The following is an 18,488-nucleotide window of genomic DNA, read 5'->3' as shown; positions in this document are numbered from 1 at the left end:
AACACAGTTTATATTAAATACTCGCTGCCTAGGCAGAAAGTCTTATACACCAATAAAATTTGTAGACCATCTCGTCGTAGATAAGTGCATCTCGTATATAGTACAAGGATCGTACTAAACCTAAACATATACTAAAATCTGGAGTAGCTGTGAAATATCGACATTACACGATAGGTAAATCATGAATTTTAGTACTGCAGAAAAATAATATCAAAAGGTACTGGTTTAAAAAAAATAGTTAATTAATCAACCTTTAAGGTATAAAATTGGTATTATTATTAATAAAATAGTTTGTTTTATTTATATTGTTTTATTTATTCCCGTGGAATATTACAAATTTGTATTTGTACATAAGTTATATTATATTGATAAATTTAATAATAAATGCGGAAAGTTTCTTGAAGCTTGAAAGTAAGAAATAGTTCTTTTTTATGGTTCTTTTATGTAGTGTTTTGTTCTTGTTTGTTTTGTATTAACACATACCGTTTTTTAAATAAAATAACTCGATTACATTTTTTCAGTTTTAAGTTTTTTCACAATATTTTGAAGTATCACTTGTCAGTAAAATTTTAAATATATTAATTTCCTGCTGTACGTTCCAATTGTACCAACTTATTTGTTTGTAAAATAAAATAAACTACTTTGTAATTAAAATGACAGACACATCTATCATTGTCAGGGATCTTGTCGTTGGACAGACTATATTGGGATTCCATTGAACTTGATTCCGCCCTGGATTCGATCCAGTGCTTCTCTAAATATAGTCTCCTATATATATTTCTCTATGTGAGTTAGGGGAATGAAACTCGGAATATAGGTGGAGCTCGAAGAGCCCCATCTTTATTGATATTTTGACGACGATCTTTATTGAGATTTTGAAAACCCAATCATCAGTGAATCAAATAAAAAAATCCTCCGGTTTCAATAAAATTTAGTATGTCGATAGATTGGACCAAGGCTAACTTGACCGTGTACGACATGTGTCACTGTGACAGTTAGTTTTGACGTAAGAAACCAAACTGACGGAAGTAAGAAGTTTCACTTCAAATATGCACACACAATTTTTTTTATAATGCATGAATTACTAACAGACTTACGCTATTTTTGGTCCCACATCTGATGCATGCACTGGCAAATCATGCGCTGAGGGTAGAAACGGTAAATATTTCTTCAACTCTCTTACTAGTTGAGGTTTCTGCCTTAGTAATATATAAAAAACCACCACACAAAGTAGTACCAATGACACTCCCATATAAATAATCTTGTGCTTGATTGTTTCAGTTTCATCTTCTATAGGAACTAAAAAGAGTATAAAAATATCTTATATATAAATATGCAAACAGTATATTTCTAATATAATTATAGTATAATTAATTAATTTTTTAATCGGGCGCGCTGTGGTCAATTTTGTCAAATTAGCCGGAAAAAAATATTAGTGAAAATTACTTAACTTTGATTAATAACTATATCCGATTTTATATGTTAGGTATCATAAAATTACATTAATAATATAATTAATAAGAACAGGTCGTATACAGGGTGTATAATAAATAAAAACTTGGAAAACTTTCGTTATTTTTTATTTTAAATAGATTTTGGTCGCGATCATTTGCATATGTTAGATATTTAAAAATTATCATATTATAAGAATAATACTATGGATGTTACAGATTTTGCTAACAGTTGCTTTTAAAAAGTCAACAACCTCCAAGCGTTTAATATGGGCAATACGTCCTAAAAAATGGTCTGGACTTAACAGACGGACTAGGACGGTAAATTTGTAGGTTTGGTAAAGTTGTCTAATGGTTTAACTATCAACTTAACTTTATTTAAAACTGAAACCTCATAAGACTTTTTTCTGCTCGTTCATTAAAAAAATGTATATTCTAATAATTTAAAAAAAAATCTAACCATATCAAAATTATTTACTCATATTTAATACTCAATAGAAGAACATTAATGTCAAAAAACTTACCAACAACAATATTGCTCTTTCCATTTTAGCTAGTATTAATGACATATAACTTTTTGCACGGAATACGCAAATTAAAAAAAATTATTCAGGTGCAAATAACAAGATTATTTAGTTTAATTTGTCAACTATACTACTATTTTCAATCAAAATAACAGTAAATTCGCAACGACCTTTGACATATTTGTTAATGAAATGTTCTTAGCAACTATTTCAAAGCCTACTTATGGAGTTTTTGACGCCGCTTAGCCTCATCAGATTTTTTAATATTTTCCTGTTAATTTTTAAAAATTGACCACAGTGGGGCGGTCCGAACTGTACAGGGTGGCGCCTCTCATACGCCGCGGAGGCTCCAAGGAGGACGACAGTTTGTATTGAAATGAAATTTTGTGAGCATTTGTAGGTTAATACAGAGCACTTTTTAAAAATATAGAGAGTTCTACAGGGTGTCCCAGAAAAAAGTTAAATATTAAAGTTGTGTTTTTTTGTAATGGAACAAACACCCTATATATTAATTGATTTTCGGATTCAGGGAGACAAATAAAGGTTAGTTTTATAAGAGAAGTATATGACTAAAATGTAAGGTTTTTGACATATTTAACATTTTCTAGAAATAAAGAATAATTTTTAAATTACAATAAAAGCTACCTAAATTGGAATTTACCCGGTATAGCCTAATATGTAGCTAAATTAACTACTGTACTTTAAATCAAATTAAAACTTGATCCAAAAAGTTATACAGGATGAGACAAAATTAACATTGAACATTGGTCATCTTTAATAGCATGTAACTCTCTTATTTTAAATGGAACACCCAGTATATTATTCCGATATTCAATGGAAAATTCATGTTATAGATGTCTAATTAATCCAACATTAACAACTAGTATCATTTTGTGTCAGTTAAAACAAAAAAAATTCTCAGAAATTTGCTGAAAATGCAAACTTATCCTACATCAGAAGGAATTGATATGATTCTATTAGTTGGTGAATGCAGTGTGCATTCACCAATTAATAGAATACTTAAATGCTCCTGATTTTATCTAGCCTGGGCTAGATTAAAGACAGTGTTTGGAAAACTGGATCAACTAGTTTCGACAAAAGAGAGAAATTATTTCGACAACATGAGAGAAATTATTGTAGCTGCTTTTCGAGGTAGAACTCCACATATGCCTTTTAAAATGAAAAGATCCTTTTGAAAAGACAATAATTTTATGCAATTAACAGGAAAGAAACATTTTGAGCATTTGATTTCATCTAGCTAATTTTTGTCGCATAATCATATGTTTATATCTAGTTTTAATCCTGTAATAATTCAAATATGTTTTAAACGTGTATCTTTTTATTACCCTTCAGTATTTTTTTCTCCAATCTTTAATTTCTGTTAAATTAACAAAAGGTATATCACTCAGCCACCTAAATTGTTTCAAATAATAAAGATTTACTGACGCAAAATCATAAAATTAAAATATCTGGAAAAATCTTTGTCTGAGTTAGGCAACCTTAATAATATTTTGAAGATATATAAATTCCCTATTGAACACCGGAAAAATATACTGGGTGTTCCATTTAAAATAAAGGAGTAACTTGCGTTTAAAAGTGACTAATGTTCCATATTAATTTTGTCTCACCCTGTATAACTTTTCGGGTCAAATTTCAATTTGGTTTAACATACAATTGTTACTGTAATTAAATATCAGGCTATACAAGGTCAACTAAAGTTTAGGTAGCTGTTATCGGAATCTAAAATTTACTATTCATTTTCACAAAATGTGAAATATGTCAAAATCCTTAGATTTTAGGTATATGCTTATAAAACTCACCTTTATTTTTTCCAAGAATCCAAAAACTAATTAATATATAGGGTATTCCATTAGAAAAAAAAAACTTTGATGTGTAACTTTGTTTAGGGACACCCTGTATAATTCTATATATTTTTATAAAATACTTTCAGTTAACCGACATATGCTGCCAAAATTTCATTTCGATATAAACTACCCTTCTCCTTGGAGCTATAGTATGAGAGGCGCCACCCTGTATAAAAAGCTATATATTCTGCAGATAAAAATATGTAAAGTTCGTTTAAATATATGTCCTAAAATGCTTGGTTTCGGAGACACAGAGTGTAGAAATTTCATTTTTATTTCGATTTTTTTCCAAATAAGTAACGTCAGAGTAATTTCTCAAGAAAAAAAACTCACAGACATCAATTTTCATCCAAACATTGACGTTACTTACAGAAATTATTTGAAAAAAAAAATCGAAATGAAAGTGAAACTTCTACACCCTGTATCTCCGATATTAAGCATTTTAGGACATATATTTATACGAAATTTTTTACTTATTTTTATCTGTAGAATATAGTGCCGAAGTTCGGCCAATACAGTTCGGACCACCCGGTATATCTAATAATAAAGATAGTTCCTATCTTCTAGACGTACTCAAAACATCGTACATCACATTTTGAACTCACCAATTACTTTTTCTTGGAAGAGATATAGGCAGTTGTCCAGTTGAAGCTCCACATCGACTGTGTATGACTTTCCTTCCTGAAACGACTGAAAAGGTACCACAAGTGCATCCTCTGTATTGAGGAACTCTATGTGCTTGATAGGAATGTTCAGTTCTGTTCTTCCATCGCTTTCATCCTTACTGAAATAGAAAATCATATGGTCTTAATAATTTATAATTATTATTCTGCGTATTTCATTAAAATTTCCTAATTAAATGCTAAATTCATTATTATTTGGACGAATTTCAATTTTATGAGAAATCTTAACACGAAAAAAAGCATTTTTAGCTTTTTCTTTTATATGTATATTTTCTTTCATTATAGCAATTTGTATTCCAATACTTATGTCCAATGTATCATGAGTTGTTTTGTACATAAAGAAAATTTGTATTGCGATTAATATTTTTTTCCATAGCAACTGTTAAAGTTGCCTTATACCTACCTATCTATGAAAAATAGTAGATAAAATAGTACTTTAACCGCAAGGGTAGATTAAATGATACTTTAACAGCGAGGATAGGTTACAAACTTTATTTCTTCTCGCACGTTTTTTAATTGAAAATTGACATTTTTGAATTTGACATTCCTTTTCATAAATTATTCGGGATTTAAATGGAAGTAGTTTGGATATGGCGTTTGTGGCCTCAGCCTGAATATCTGTTGGTAATTTACTTATTTCATTTTGAGCCATTTCTGGCCCCTTATTATGGTGCCCGGTGGGCGTATTATGGTGCCCGGCGGCGTAGAGGTACAGGCTCTCGTCTACCAATCTTAAGGTAGTGGGTTCGATTCCCACACCCGGCATTGCATCAGCCGACTATTTTTATTAAAATAAAAATAGTTTGGGTACCTAGGTCGACTCAGCCTTAAATGAGTACTTGGGATTCACAATCCTGAGGTAATAATAGGCGGTTGAAGCGTAGTGCTAGCCACATTACCTTCCTTGTATACCGAACGGCTCTAGTATGGCAAGCTGTACCTTGGTACTCCCAAGGCGTTAAACGCTATATACGGGAGCTATTATTATTATTTTATTTATATTATATTATTTATATTATAATAATAATATCAGCTATGCCGACGATACGGTCTTAATTGCAGACAATATACACAACCTACAACAACTGGTCAACAAGGTAGGAGAACAGAGCAAAGCAATGGGTTTAAACATCAACATCAAGAAAACCAAATTTATGATTATATCCAGAAACCCAGATATGTTTATAAACTCCATCCTAACATTTAACTCAAGGCCCATAGAAAAAGTAGATAAATTTAAGTACTTGGGCATCTGGCTCTCCGAAAATTGGACATCAGACAAGGAAATTAAATGTCGCATCGAACAAGCTCGGCAGGCATTCTTGAGGTTTCGAAAAGTACTTGGCTGTTCTGATTTTGACCTTAGTCTTAGATTAAGATTCGTAAAGTGTTATGTGAGGTCGGTGCTCCTTTATGGTATGGAAGGTTGGACATTGAAAGCAGCTACCATCAACAAATTGGAGGCTTTTGAGATGTGGCTATATCGCAGAATCCTGAAGATACCTTGGACGGCTAGATTGACAAATGAGGAAGTTCTCAGACGCGTTGACAAAGAGCGTGAATTATTTGAATTAATTAAAAAGAAAAAGACTGCATACCTGGGGCACATAATGCGAAACCCCAAATATCAATTCTTGCATTTGTTGATAGAAGGCAAGATCGATGGCCGGAGGGGTATCGGAAGGAAGAAAATGTCTTGGCTGAGGAATATTAGACAGTGGACAGGGCTACTCGATGTTCAGTCGTTAATACACACCGCCCGGAACAGAGAAGCAATGGAAAATGTTATCGCAAACATCCATTAATGGATCTGCACTAGAAGTGAAGAATATTATTTTTTATTAAAATAATTATGGTATAGACATTTATTTGGAATTATTGGACAACGAAAGGCTTCCCTCTTGAAAAGTTATACAATTTGTTATTACAATGAGAGAGATATGTGAATGTTAACAGCTCTAACTAATTTTATTTCTTCCGAGTGGTGGTACTTCCTAGGTTTACGTTTGTCTTTCTGGGCCTGAAGATGGGAATTGTTTAAGTCCCGAAACAGGTCGCCCCCCTGCTATTTTTGAAGCATTTAAATTTAAATAAACATCTTACAGATTGTGAGTTATTTGTCCCCTTACCCCGCCTTCAGAGGTTTTACTTTGATATTTTTTATTTTAATATTGCATTTGATTTTCCATATTCAACCCACGTCACTGTTAAGTTTGAAAGCTTATAAATATTGTAACGATGAATATATTAAATATTAAAAAAAAACAGAGTCGGACTTCAAATTAGTTTAAATAAATTGTTTCCATATTTTAAAAACAAAAAAAAAATTAATTGTGGCATATCATTGTACTCAGGAGAGCGAGGTCTTTCAAAACCTGAAATAAAAAATACAGATCCGTATTTAAAAAAATTAAGTTGGCCTCTGTATCTCACAAATTATCAGCTAATTTGAAAATCTAAAAATACTATCAGATAGCCCTAATAAAGTGGCCATGAGAATGTGTAATTAGTTTTTTGATTTCCTTAAAAGTAACGACAGGAAAAAATAAAATTCATTTTCAAAAAAATCCGTTTTTTCCAAAAAACTCAGCAATCCTTGAAGTTTTTAAAACTTTTTTGATGGCATCTTGGTGAACATCCCAAAGCGCAACTTTGCCCCAATTTAACCATGCTCGTATCTATTACGGTTAAAAAGATACCAATGCTCGTACCTCGAATTTGTAGCACCCTGTATATGATCTGGGGTAATAATCCTGAAGCTAGTTCCTTTAGTAATAATTCCCACAGTAAACAATTTAATGCTTAAACTTAAATATTACTTCTAGACCTATTAGAATTATTTTCAATCGATCACACAGTATTTTAGTAATAGTAATTTAAGTAATTGTATGTAAATAACGGTTGGTCTACTGAACGAACGAAAACATTTCGATCAGATGGGATTAAAAAAAACGACAGTACAAATCGATTGATTTACTTGAATCCGGTTTAGCAAGATGCTCTTAAAGTGACAAGAAGAAGATAAATTGTGTTGGGTGAATAGCGAAAAACAAGAATTAAGTAATTTTATGTACGGACATCTACAAAAAACTAAGTGTAGGAATTGGAGACAAGAACAAGGCATCGTAAGATTAATCAATTGTGTTTATCTACGGCTGAAAAAAAAATAAATAATAGGACACTCTCTGTAGCAGAAAGGATTCTGAAAGCATTCATCAAATTTGATCTGCTAGTAACTCTCATATATCTATAAGATACAATATAAGATATAGTTTTAGTTATAAAATGGTATTTTATCGTCGATCGAAAAGATTAATTCACGAGCGATGAAATCGCGAGTGAATTAATTTCGGGAGATGATAATGCAATTTTATCGTCATGTATACAACAATATTTTTTTGCATAGCCAGTTACGTTTTAAAAAATATCCAGAAATTATTATTTCGAGGAATTTATTACGAGTAGAAAAATATTGTGCTGGGTTGGCGTATATGGTTGTTGGTTTCTATGTAATTTGCCAAATAAATAAAGCTGTCTCTTTAGTTGTCAGTTTTGAGTCAATATTTTTAATTCTTTTTCGTATCGATTGCTGATTGAATTGTAGCCAGAAATGGCTCAAAACGAAATAAGTAAATTACCAACAGATATTCAGGCTATGACGACAAATGCCATTTCCAAACTAGGCACCATTTGTGGTCATTGATCCTGTTGTAGCCACTTCTTTAAAAAATATTAAAAATTAAGTTTTTTCACGTCATTGTGACAACCGTGCATCTATAATTTTCTAAATTGGTATATCCAGCGCCATATGCAATAGAAAATATTCAAATTTGGTATAAAAGTCGGCCGTTACACCAAAAAGTAGTAGCACAAACTTACTAGATGCTGTTTCCTTAACCCATTTCTTAAGGATAGCTATGTAAGTAGAACTCAAATTATTAAAAATAATCTGTATTGGGGTTTAATTTTTCATGATTTTTATAAATATTATACATCTGGCAACTATTTTTTAAATTTATTATATTCAAATAATTAATATTTAGGATTTATTTCTGTGGCCACAAAAAGTGTAATTAAATTTTAATTATGTTCTACTTGTAACCAGATTATGGCCAAAAACAGTGCAATCGAAATCTAGTTGTGGCCACATTTTATTTAGCTTTATAATGTAAGTGCAAACGACGGACAACATAATATGAAGAACATTTTATTTCTTATTATTCAGCTTTTAATAGAAACTGAATAATAGTACCTAAACATAATAATATCCCAAATACAATTATCAGCCAAGATTACCAATCTGAACATATACCGTCATCAAGTTTTCCTTCAGATGAGAAAACAAATATAGAAAATAATATAGATATAGAACCAAATGGAATAAATATGAACGAATGCGATGAAAATAAAAATTATGAGAATTCAAAAGAAGATGATTCAGGACCACTAGACCAAACCATGCAGGAAAAGGACTAGTAGACATAATTATGAACTTAATGATGATGCCCGGGAAGATGTTAAATTTTAAAAGGAAAGAGGCTACATCTACCCCCAGTCATTACCTATATGATAAGTGGATTGAATTAATGAAGGGAAAGAAGAAAAAAACAAAAACTGGCAATGAAAACTTTACAAAAAAGAAAACAATTAAAATAAAATTTAAAGAAAATAAAGATCTTTCTAGTAGAAATGAAAAAGAGAAACGCCAGCTTAAACCTCTATGATATCTGCTGAATTAAATATAGGAAATTTTATTATTTTAAAGTACGGGAGTCAGTTGAATCCAGGAAAAATATTACAAATTGAAAATAATGAATATTATAGCTGCGCAATGGTTCAAATTTGCGGCAATTGGAAGTAACAATGACTTGCTTTGGTACAAACTGAGTGTTATAACAATGAAAATTGATGAATCTAAAAAAATCAATTCCAACCTGAACTAACAAATATTCAAGAATATTCTGATAAATTAGTATACTTTTCTTATTGTTTCTCACAGTAGTATTAATATGTACCTAATTTTTATTCAACATTTGTATAACAGATAAAAAGCAAAATCAGGTATTAGGTATCACTTGATTTGTTTTAAGAATTATAGGAATACAAGTTCATGTTTTTTTTTTGTTAAAAATATAGACAATTAAGTACCAAATGTCTCTTTTTATGTCTTTTTTTTAAAGAAATTAATAAATAAAATAATATTATTTGCTTAGTTATCTGCAAAATTCAATATAGAGAATATTTTTGCAAGAATGTGGCCACAAATGGTAGCGAATGTGGCCACATTTGGCACAAGGTGGCCACAAATGGGAAAAATCGTATGTTTTCATAAAATAATTATTTTCTGTTTATTAAGAATACAAATATTTACAATAAAAGCAGATTTTGAAAGAAAAATGCTTGGAGAAGCACCAAAAATTTTGTTTTATCTCCAAAATTAACTACAAATATTTTTTCTGATAAGTCAAACTCTAAAAATCCCTTAACCTGGCCACAACCGGTGCTTCTACCCTACTTCCATTTAAATCCCGAATAATTATGAAAAGGAATACAAAAATTTTCAAAAATGGAAGCAATTAAAAAACGTGCGAGAAGAAATAAAGTTTTTAACCTATCCTCGCTGTTAAAGTTTACTCTGTTTTTTTTCTCAGGTAAGATTTCGACAGACGATGACAGAAGAAAAGCAGATGACGTCCCATACCAATCTATTTATTTAACTAAAAAAAGTTTCTAATAATTTTTAAGTTAAGTATGGAAGAGTTTAATTATAAATCCGTCATGCGTCGTCTCTTGTTGTTTTTAACCAGTTTTATTGGTATATTTCAAAAATTACAGATCGTATTTCAATTTTATTGGTTTGACGGAACGATAAACGACAAACGGACGCCGAACTCGCCTTTAGATTTTTGACGTTTGTCAAAGTCGTGCCAAATTATAGGTTAGAATTTTGTCTCAACTTTTAGTCAAATACTGCGTTTTGGAAGATGATGCATTTTGATTCGTGTTATTACGTGTGTTTTGTGTCTTTTGAAATCATGTGGAGGACAAATCGAGTGAAAATTAACTGTAGACCCAGAGCACAGTTTATGGGTAATACTCGCTGCCCAGGCAGAAAGTCTTATACACCAATAAAGTTACCATCAATAAAGTTCGTATATCATCTCGTCGTAGTGCATCTCGAATATGGTAGAAGCACCATACTAAACACGTACTAAAAACTGGAGTAGCTATATCGACATCACACGATAGGTAAATAATAGATTTTAGTACTGCAGAGAAAAATAATGTCAAAAGGTACCTACTGGTTTAAAAAAAATAAGATTAAAGTTAATTAACCTTTAAGGTATAAAATTTGGTAAATGTTATTATTAATAAAATAGTTTGTTTTATTTATGCTGTTTTATTTATTCCTGCGGAATATTACAAGTTTGTATTTGTACATAAGTTATATTGATAAATATAATCATAAATGCGGGAAGTTTCATAAAGCTTGAATGTAAGTAATAGTTCTTTTTTATATTTTTTTTTTGTATGTGGCGTCTTGTTCTTGTTTGTTTCGTATTAACACATACCGTTTTTTATTAAATAAAATAACTCGATTACATTTTTTCAGTTTTATACAGTTTTTTTCACAATATTTTGAAGTAATCACTTGTCCTTGTCAGTCAAATTTTAAATATATTAATTTCCTGCTATGCGTTCCAGTTGTACCAACTTATATATTTGTAAAATAAAATAAACTACTTTAAAATTAAAATGACAGACACATCTATCACTGTCAAGGATCTTCTCGTTGGACAGACTACATCATTTAATCTACCCTTGCGGTTAAAGTACTATTTTATCTACTATTTTTAATAGATATGTTACGGTTAAGGTCCGATGTCCGGTTAATGTCAACATTACCCGGTTAATCTCGAGAATAACACACAACAAAACAACCAAAAACATAACCAAACCCAAACATTAACCTGTTAATGTCAACATTAACCGGACATCGGACTTTAACCGTAACAGATATTTTAAAAATTGCTATGGAAAAATAATTATTATTGGAGTTTTCAGTATAAGTTGGAAATGTAAAAAAGAAAAACGAATTTACCGGACAAAACGCACACTAAGATTAGCTATGAAAACGTGACTAAAATATGACTGCCCGTAAACACTTAGTGTTTCTGCCTTCCAGCTTCATCAATACGGAAGAAAAAGGGAAGCATACGAGGTAAGAGGAGGCACCATTTGCAACCTGGTGCCTCGTTTGCTTCCCTTTTTCGTTTTTCGGGATCGCTAGTTCATCGTTGCTGATTCCTCCCGTATTGATGAAGCCGGAAGGCAGAAACACGGCAGTCATATTTTAGTCATTTTTTCATGGCTAATCTTACTATAGGTTTTGTCCGATAATTTCGTTTTTCTTTTTATTAAAGTCATCCTTTTACAAACATCCTTTGATTATTGTTTTTTGTTTGTTGGAAATATAATATAGCAAAAGAATTCATAATATACAGGGTGGATCTTAACCCTTAACTGGTCCGGCGTCGTCTGATAGACTACCCCAAATAATTAACTCAGTCTCATTAGTTACTGGGACCGCCCACATGATTGGCGTTCTAGCTAATCCTGCCCCTCTAGGTCAACAGCTGATAGCCATATTTGTGCCCAAACTGGATTAGTTTTTTAGAAGTTCTGGAAGAAGTTACTAAAGCCGTAGTTTCACAGACGGCGCCGGACCGTTTGTGTAAAATTTTATGCGTGATAAATTTTTGTAAAATATGACCGGGTCTTCGAAAAGAGTGCCTTTAGGAGACTCTAGTTATGAGGAAACTCTATTAAAATGATATGATGAGGACTATGACAGTGACAATATGACAATCTGCCAGACAAATGCGTTTTACAATGTCAAATATTCCACGAGAAATACTCTTTACAATTGGTATTGCCATTCCTGTACAACCAGTTGCCATTCCTGTACAACCAGAAGACGCCCATGGAGATATTTTTATCCTAGAGTTCTTATCCTAGTCAAAGACAATAATATTACGTCTTAGTTAATTATTTTTAATGCCTAGAATGTACGAATCCATTGTGTAAAATATGTTCAGGAAAACAATGAAATTTGACTCATGCTGTAACTAAAAACTTTTCCTTTAACTTCAGTTTTATAACTTATTTATTTACCTATAGTATTAAAAACTTATTTCTATATTGTAATGACTGTTAGTAATTTGGTTTTATTTTTAGAGCTTAGTAAAAACCTAAATTGTATTTTTCCAAGTTTATAATGTATGCTATTATATTTTGTACTATATTTTCTAAAAGTTTATATTAATTGAACCCATTTTTGTCTAGATTAGTTTAATAATACATAATATAATATATAATGAAATAAAAATTTGTTATTTTTTAGTTTTTGTGTGTTTTTTAACTTTTTAGAAGGCGTAGTCCTACAGACTACGCCGCGCCGGACCGTTTATGATACATATCTATTACCGGATCAGTTAAGGGTTAAATAAGTGCAAATATTTTCAGAGGTGATAGATCTCGATAAAAGAAACATATTTCCTCTTTACCGTTTTTCAAATAAGTCCAAAATAATCGAGACATTTAACTTTAAAAAAATTGATTTTTTGCTTAAAATTTGTGAACTACTGGATCTATGGGGTTTCTTTCTTGTAAATTTAATCTACTATGTTGCCATACATTATCAAGATATTATGTTTTTAAGAAAAAATTTAAAAAAAATTTCAAAAAATTACAAATTTTCAAGTTTTTCGTAAAAAAAAAACTAGGTACCCCTAAAAATATTTGCACTTATTTAAGAGTTACCCTGTATAATGTGTCTTAAGAAAATTTACTAAAACATTTATAATTACAGTTATTCTCTGTAAACAGGTTTACTTATAATATTGAAGATTACTAGAGAATTGTTTAAAAAATATATTGTTTTGATCTGTAGTGAAACTGGTATGATTCAATAAAATTTGTCAGGCTTAAAAAATGTTGTTTCAGCATTACTTTATTCTTACAATATACCATATTACAAATACAGAAATATCAAATATAACGTAAAGTATATAAAAACAAAATAATTGAGTCGCTTTTTAGATATTAAATACTAATTAAGGCCAAAAAATACAGATCAATCATATAAAAACAATACAGTTTAACATCCAGAAATATCCGGTAAGAAACACACGAAAAAACATAATAATTTGTATTAGATTTAGGTCCATTAAAGTTAAGTAAATACTAGTAAAAAATGATTGATTATATTGATAAATAAATAAGCTCTATATGTAAATTATATTCAGATTTTTTTCCCAAAAATGCCTAGATTTTTATCTATGTAGATAGAATGAGTTTCCTGTGTCAATAAAATAATAGCCTCCTTAGAATAAACAATATATAAAAATTAAGTTGATTTAAAAATAACGTTTTTCGATGATACACATTTCAATATTGAATTAGGTATTTGAGACAAATTGAATACTGCAAAAGTTAAATTTTCATATACATATAATTTTTTTACTAGCTTTCCCGTTTTCCGTTCGCGTTACACCTCGAATCGTTCATGCATTGATTTAAATCATTGTTTAACTCTTTTATAGATAGAGCTATAGTAAGCCTTACAAATGCCCTATTTAAACTATTTTTTTCAGAGTTTTAGAGCTCTCGTTTTCATATGAAAGTTAGCAATTATTGTCGATTTTCTAGGTATTATACAGGACGTTTAGACAATGGTTTCTTGTTCTATGCGAGTGGGAACAAGACGGGCTGATCGCAGTCATCAAGGATTCCCGAGAGAATGGCAACGCTGTTCAGAGATCTTGAGAATGTGTGCCAGTGGCGTAGTTACTTTGATTGTAATATATAATTTAATATTATATTCTCGTAAATATGATTTTTGGATACGATATATTGTTGTGCTAGATGGCTCTTCAAATTTTGAAAATGACTACTTCTATACTCCAATCACTTCTATACGAAAATAACTAATTGAAATTATGATATGCACATTTCCATAGTAATGTCTGTAAATTGCTCCAGTAGTAATATAATCCATCAACCATTCAATGAATACGAGCCGAAGACGACTTTTATAAAACATTTATGTGAATTAATGGTATTATTTTGATTGCAGCAACGGTGAAAAATGAGAATATTTTAAAACTGTCGTGACGAATTGCAATTTTATATTAGGTATAAAAATATTACTATATAACAACAATAATAAAGATCTTTGTTAAACAAAGGAAAATTTCTAAAATATTTCAGTTTCTTTGCGGATAATCGGGACCTTGTACTGAATAAATAATTAACTTTTCAATAAAATATATCAAACAAAGTCGCATTCATCTTTTAAACTATATAATTTTTTTTAGTCTTAATAAATGGATGATATTTTTGCTGTTTTTGACACACATTCAGACACCATAGATAATTTTATTTCTAAGTTAAATAATCGTTTTCCTTCCATTAAATTTACTCATGAAATTGAGAACAACGACAGATTACCATTTCTAGATGTATTAGTTATTAGAAATGCTAATAATTGCCTGGAATTTAATATCTATAGGAAAAATACGACCACACGCAGATATATTCCTAATGAATCACATCATAGTGTTGAACATAAAATGGCTAGTTTAAATTTCCTAGTTCATAGATAACTTAGTTTCCCACTTTCCAAAGAAAGATATGAAATAGAAAGAGATTACATTAGGAATGTAGCTGAGTGTAATGGATATTCTCCTTCACTAGTTGATAAATTAATTAGAAAACGTAGGTATAGGTTAATGATTTCTGAAAATTCGACTTTTCAAGTGGAGAAAGACACGTCTAAATATTTTTCGATGCCGTTTGATAGAGAGTTATCCCGTGGTCTAAAAGGAATTTTGAAGAATGTAAATTATAAACTTGTGTATAGTGCTAATAATAAATTACAACAATTATTAGGTAATCCAAAGGATAAAACACCTCCACTGGAAAGGTCGGGTATTTATGAAATTTCTTGTAAAGATTGTAATCAGAAATATGTTGGGCAAACTAGAAAATCAATATTAACTAGATTTAAAGAACATTTAGCTCAGATAAGATATGGTAAACCGGATAAATCTTGCGTTGCCGAACATATTGTTCATAAAGAACATTGTATAGATCTTAATAATTTAAAATTAATTAAACAAGTCTCAAATTACAGGCAATTAGATGCATATGAAAGCATCAGAATTAATAAATGTAAAGATAGTATGAACAGAGACAACGGTCCAATTCCTTCAAGTTCTTTTTCCTACTACTCTAGTGGCGGAAATCTAACTGTTACGCTCAGTTGGCTCTGACTCGGTTGGCTAGTTTCTGCCACGCCCACTCGGTGCCCACTGGGTGAGTATATAAACGCTCAACTTGTAGATTGTACTTTAGTTTATAATCATCTGCTGATGATGCTAACATGGTTAGCGAAACGCGCGTCCAGTGTAAAAGTAAAAGTGTTTTGGTGTATTGTGGTGATTTAGTGTTTTTATTTTGCTGTTTAACACCAAAGGTTCCAACCCTCAACTGTAATTAATAAACAAAACAAAAAATACATTCCTCTATTACCACAAAAATTATATTATCAAAAAAAAACGGCGTCAAAAACGATAATCGGTGATAATTTTGGCAAGGTGATATGTCATGACCCCTACTCTTATTTATTTTTTAATGACACTTACTGGCAGTAGTACGCCTTAAGGTTGTATTTGATTTTTAAATGGTGTAATATAAATTCGAATTTTTTTTTTTTGGATATCGATTTGTGTTTCTGGAAACGATCTATCCTTTTATAATTTTTCTATAATCAGTATTAGTTTTTGACAAGTTTTATGTCAATTTTTAACAAATGACATCTAGAAATAGACCTCGCCAAAATTATATTCGATTGTTATTCCCAGCAGTCTTTGACGCCGTTTTTTTGTAATCGATAATAAGATTTATGTAATATCTATTATATAAATCTATTTTGATTTTACACTTAAAAAAATCATCTTTAATAACTAAAAATCCTAATAACAATCAGTATGATCGAAAAAAAAGGCGTCCAGTTGGCATGAACATCGATGACATTCCCCATATACGCCGTTTTTTTTTCGATCATGTGGTATTTCACTATTGAACATTTTTCGTAATTGTGACATCTTTAATTTTGTTATATATTTTTTCAACAAATTAATATTCGCATATTCGCATTTGATAATATTTAAATATTATGATCAAGATATTCAATAAAACCAAACGTGACGAAACTAACTTAATGTAATGGTTCATTACTTATAACGGTACATTCCAAAACTGTGTGATTTACTAATATTTCCGAAGATTTTTTCCTATTTTACCTTTCGGCACCGCACTGATGTAACATAGCCTTACTCACCTTCGAAATCCAACTTCTAGGTTTAAATCGTCTCTATTTTTGCAAATTAAGCAAGTTCGCACCATTGTCTTATTGTTTCTGAATAAAATCACTAAAAATAATACTACAAAACACTAAAATATCTGGAAATCACCTCATAAAACATTTCGAAAAACCACAACACATTGGCAACGCCGTAAAGCAATTTATGAACGAATTCGAACTGGATGTTTTGTTGGCTGCCTAAATTTAGGAGTAAAGATAGTAAAATGCGTTCGTTTTCGGCATCAGCTGGCGTTGCAACGTTATCGATTGTTTTATGTTAAATTTCTTAAAATCTAAAAATTATAATTACAGAATATTTAAATAACGGCTAATGCTGATTGGGAGGAGTTCGTGATACTAGGCTACCTTTAATTATTATCGGTTTAAAGTATTCTACGACGTAATCTATATTTGGAATTCCTGGTTTACAATGTGGGTTAGCTATCCCCGTACGTATACGTAGGTAAGATTTCCTTTTAAATGCGGCCGAAGTGGAAATTTGGCACACATGCAATTTTCTAAGGCAATGATGGATTTCGCCAAAATGTAAGTCGCCGAGTCTAATTGGCCAATATCGACTCTGAAATTCACCATAGAATTAGCAGAGCATCAAGAGCATTTTAGAAATGAAAAGAGAGGGATTTCTACAATCATGACTTGAGCTCAAAAACCCAAACAATCCCAAATATGTCATGTCCATATCTGACATGATCTTAAGCAGCGCCCTCTAGCAAAAACGGCAAAATTAGTAGAGCTCAAGTTTATTCAGCATATGATTTTTATGTTTTTTAATTCTCTTAATCTGAAGCAGAATTATCATTTACTTTGAATGTGACAAACCTTCGTTAATATTTAAAAACGTAATCAGCCTCCTGAAATTATTCGCACTGACTAAATTAGACTCTCTATACAGAATCCCAACTCTAATTACATGTTTTCGAAAACAACAAACCATAGAGGTGATATTTATATTTTGTGTTATTTAACCTTTATAACTTTTAACTTTAATTCAAGGTAGAATCCCACCAATTTAGAACTTCTTAAATTACACGGAGTTTCATTAATAAATCGGATATATATTCAATTCAATTTCTTGTTTTCATATTACATCTTATTTTTCATAAATCCAGTTTAGGAGGAAGCATTTGAAGTCGGTCTTTGAAATACTTATTTCGATATAAATATCTTGGAAGAGCGATAACAGTTATTAATACTTGGAAAAAGCATTTCGAAAATTAATTCCTAAATAATGATATTTTGAACATTGGGTTTAAGACTATTTGAATAGAGTAACGAAGAAACAAAATCAAACATAAATATGTTTGTATCTATTTGTAAAGTGTTGTTAGGTTAAACTAAATAAAGACAATAATAATTGAAGTCCAAATTTTATTTTAGAATAATTACTGAATCATTGCCTACAGCATTTAATGAAATTTAATGGAATTTAAACAGGAAAAAGTAACTTACCTTAATCCCAAACATCTCTATACAGGGTGGTCCGAAATGTATTCCGGAAACTTCGGCAGCATATT

General features: G+C 30.6%; 1 protein-coding gene across 1 annotated transcript in view; it reads right to left on the bottom strand.

Moving 5' to 3' along the window:
• Positions 1-18,488, bottom strand: part of LOC115886678 — a 107,217-nt gene that overhangs the window by 71,154 nt on the left and 17,575 nt on the right. The window contains exons 5-6 of the mRNA XM_030905932.1: positions 4,446-4,624; positions 1,098-1,299 (exon numbers count right to left, since the gene is read on the bottom strand). Of these exons, the coding sequence (XP_030761792.1) occupies positions 1,098-1,299; positions 4,446-4,624 (381 nt within the window). The remainder of the gene's footprint in view (positions 1-1,097; positions 1,300-4,445; positions 4,625-18,488) is intronic.

Source organism: Sitophilus oryzae, unplaced genomic scaffold (genome assembly GCF_002938485.1).
Source record: "Sitophilus oryzae breed Bouriz unplaced genomic scaffold, Soryzae_2.0 scaffold_494_pilon_pilon, whole genome shotgun sequence".
Classification (NCBI taxonomy): domain Eukaryota; kingdom Metazoa; phylum Arthropoda; class Insecta; order Coleoptera; family Curculionidae; genus Sitophilus; species Sitophilus oryzae.
This window is presented reverse-complemented; position numbering and strand designations above follow the sequence as displayed.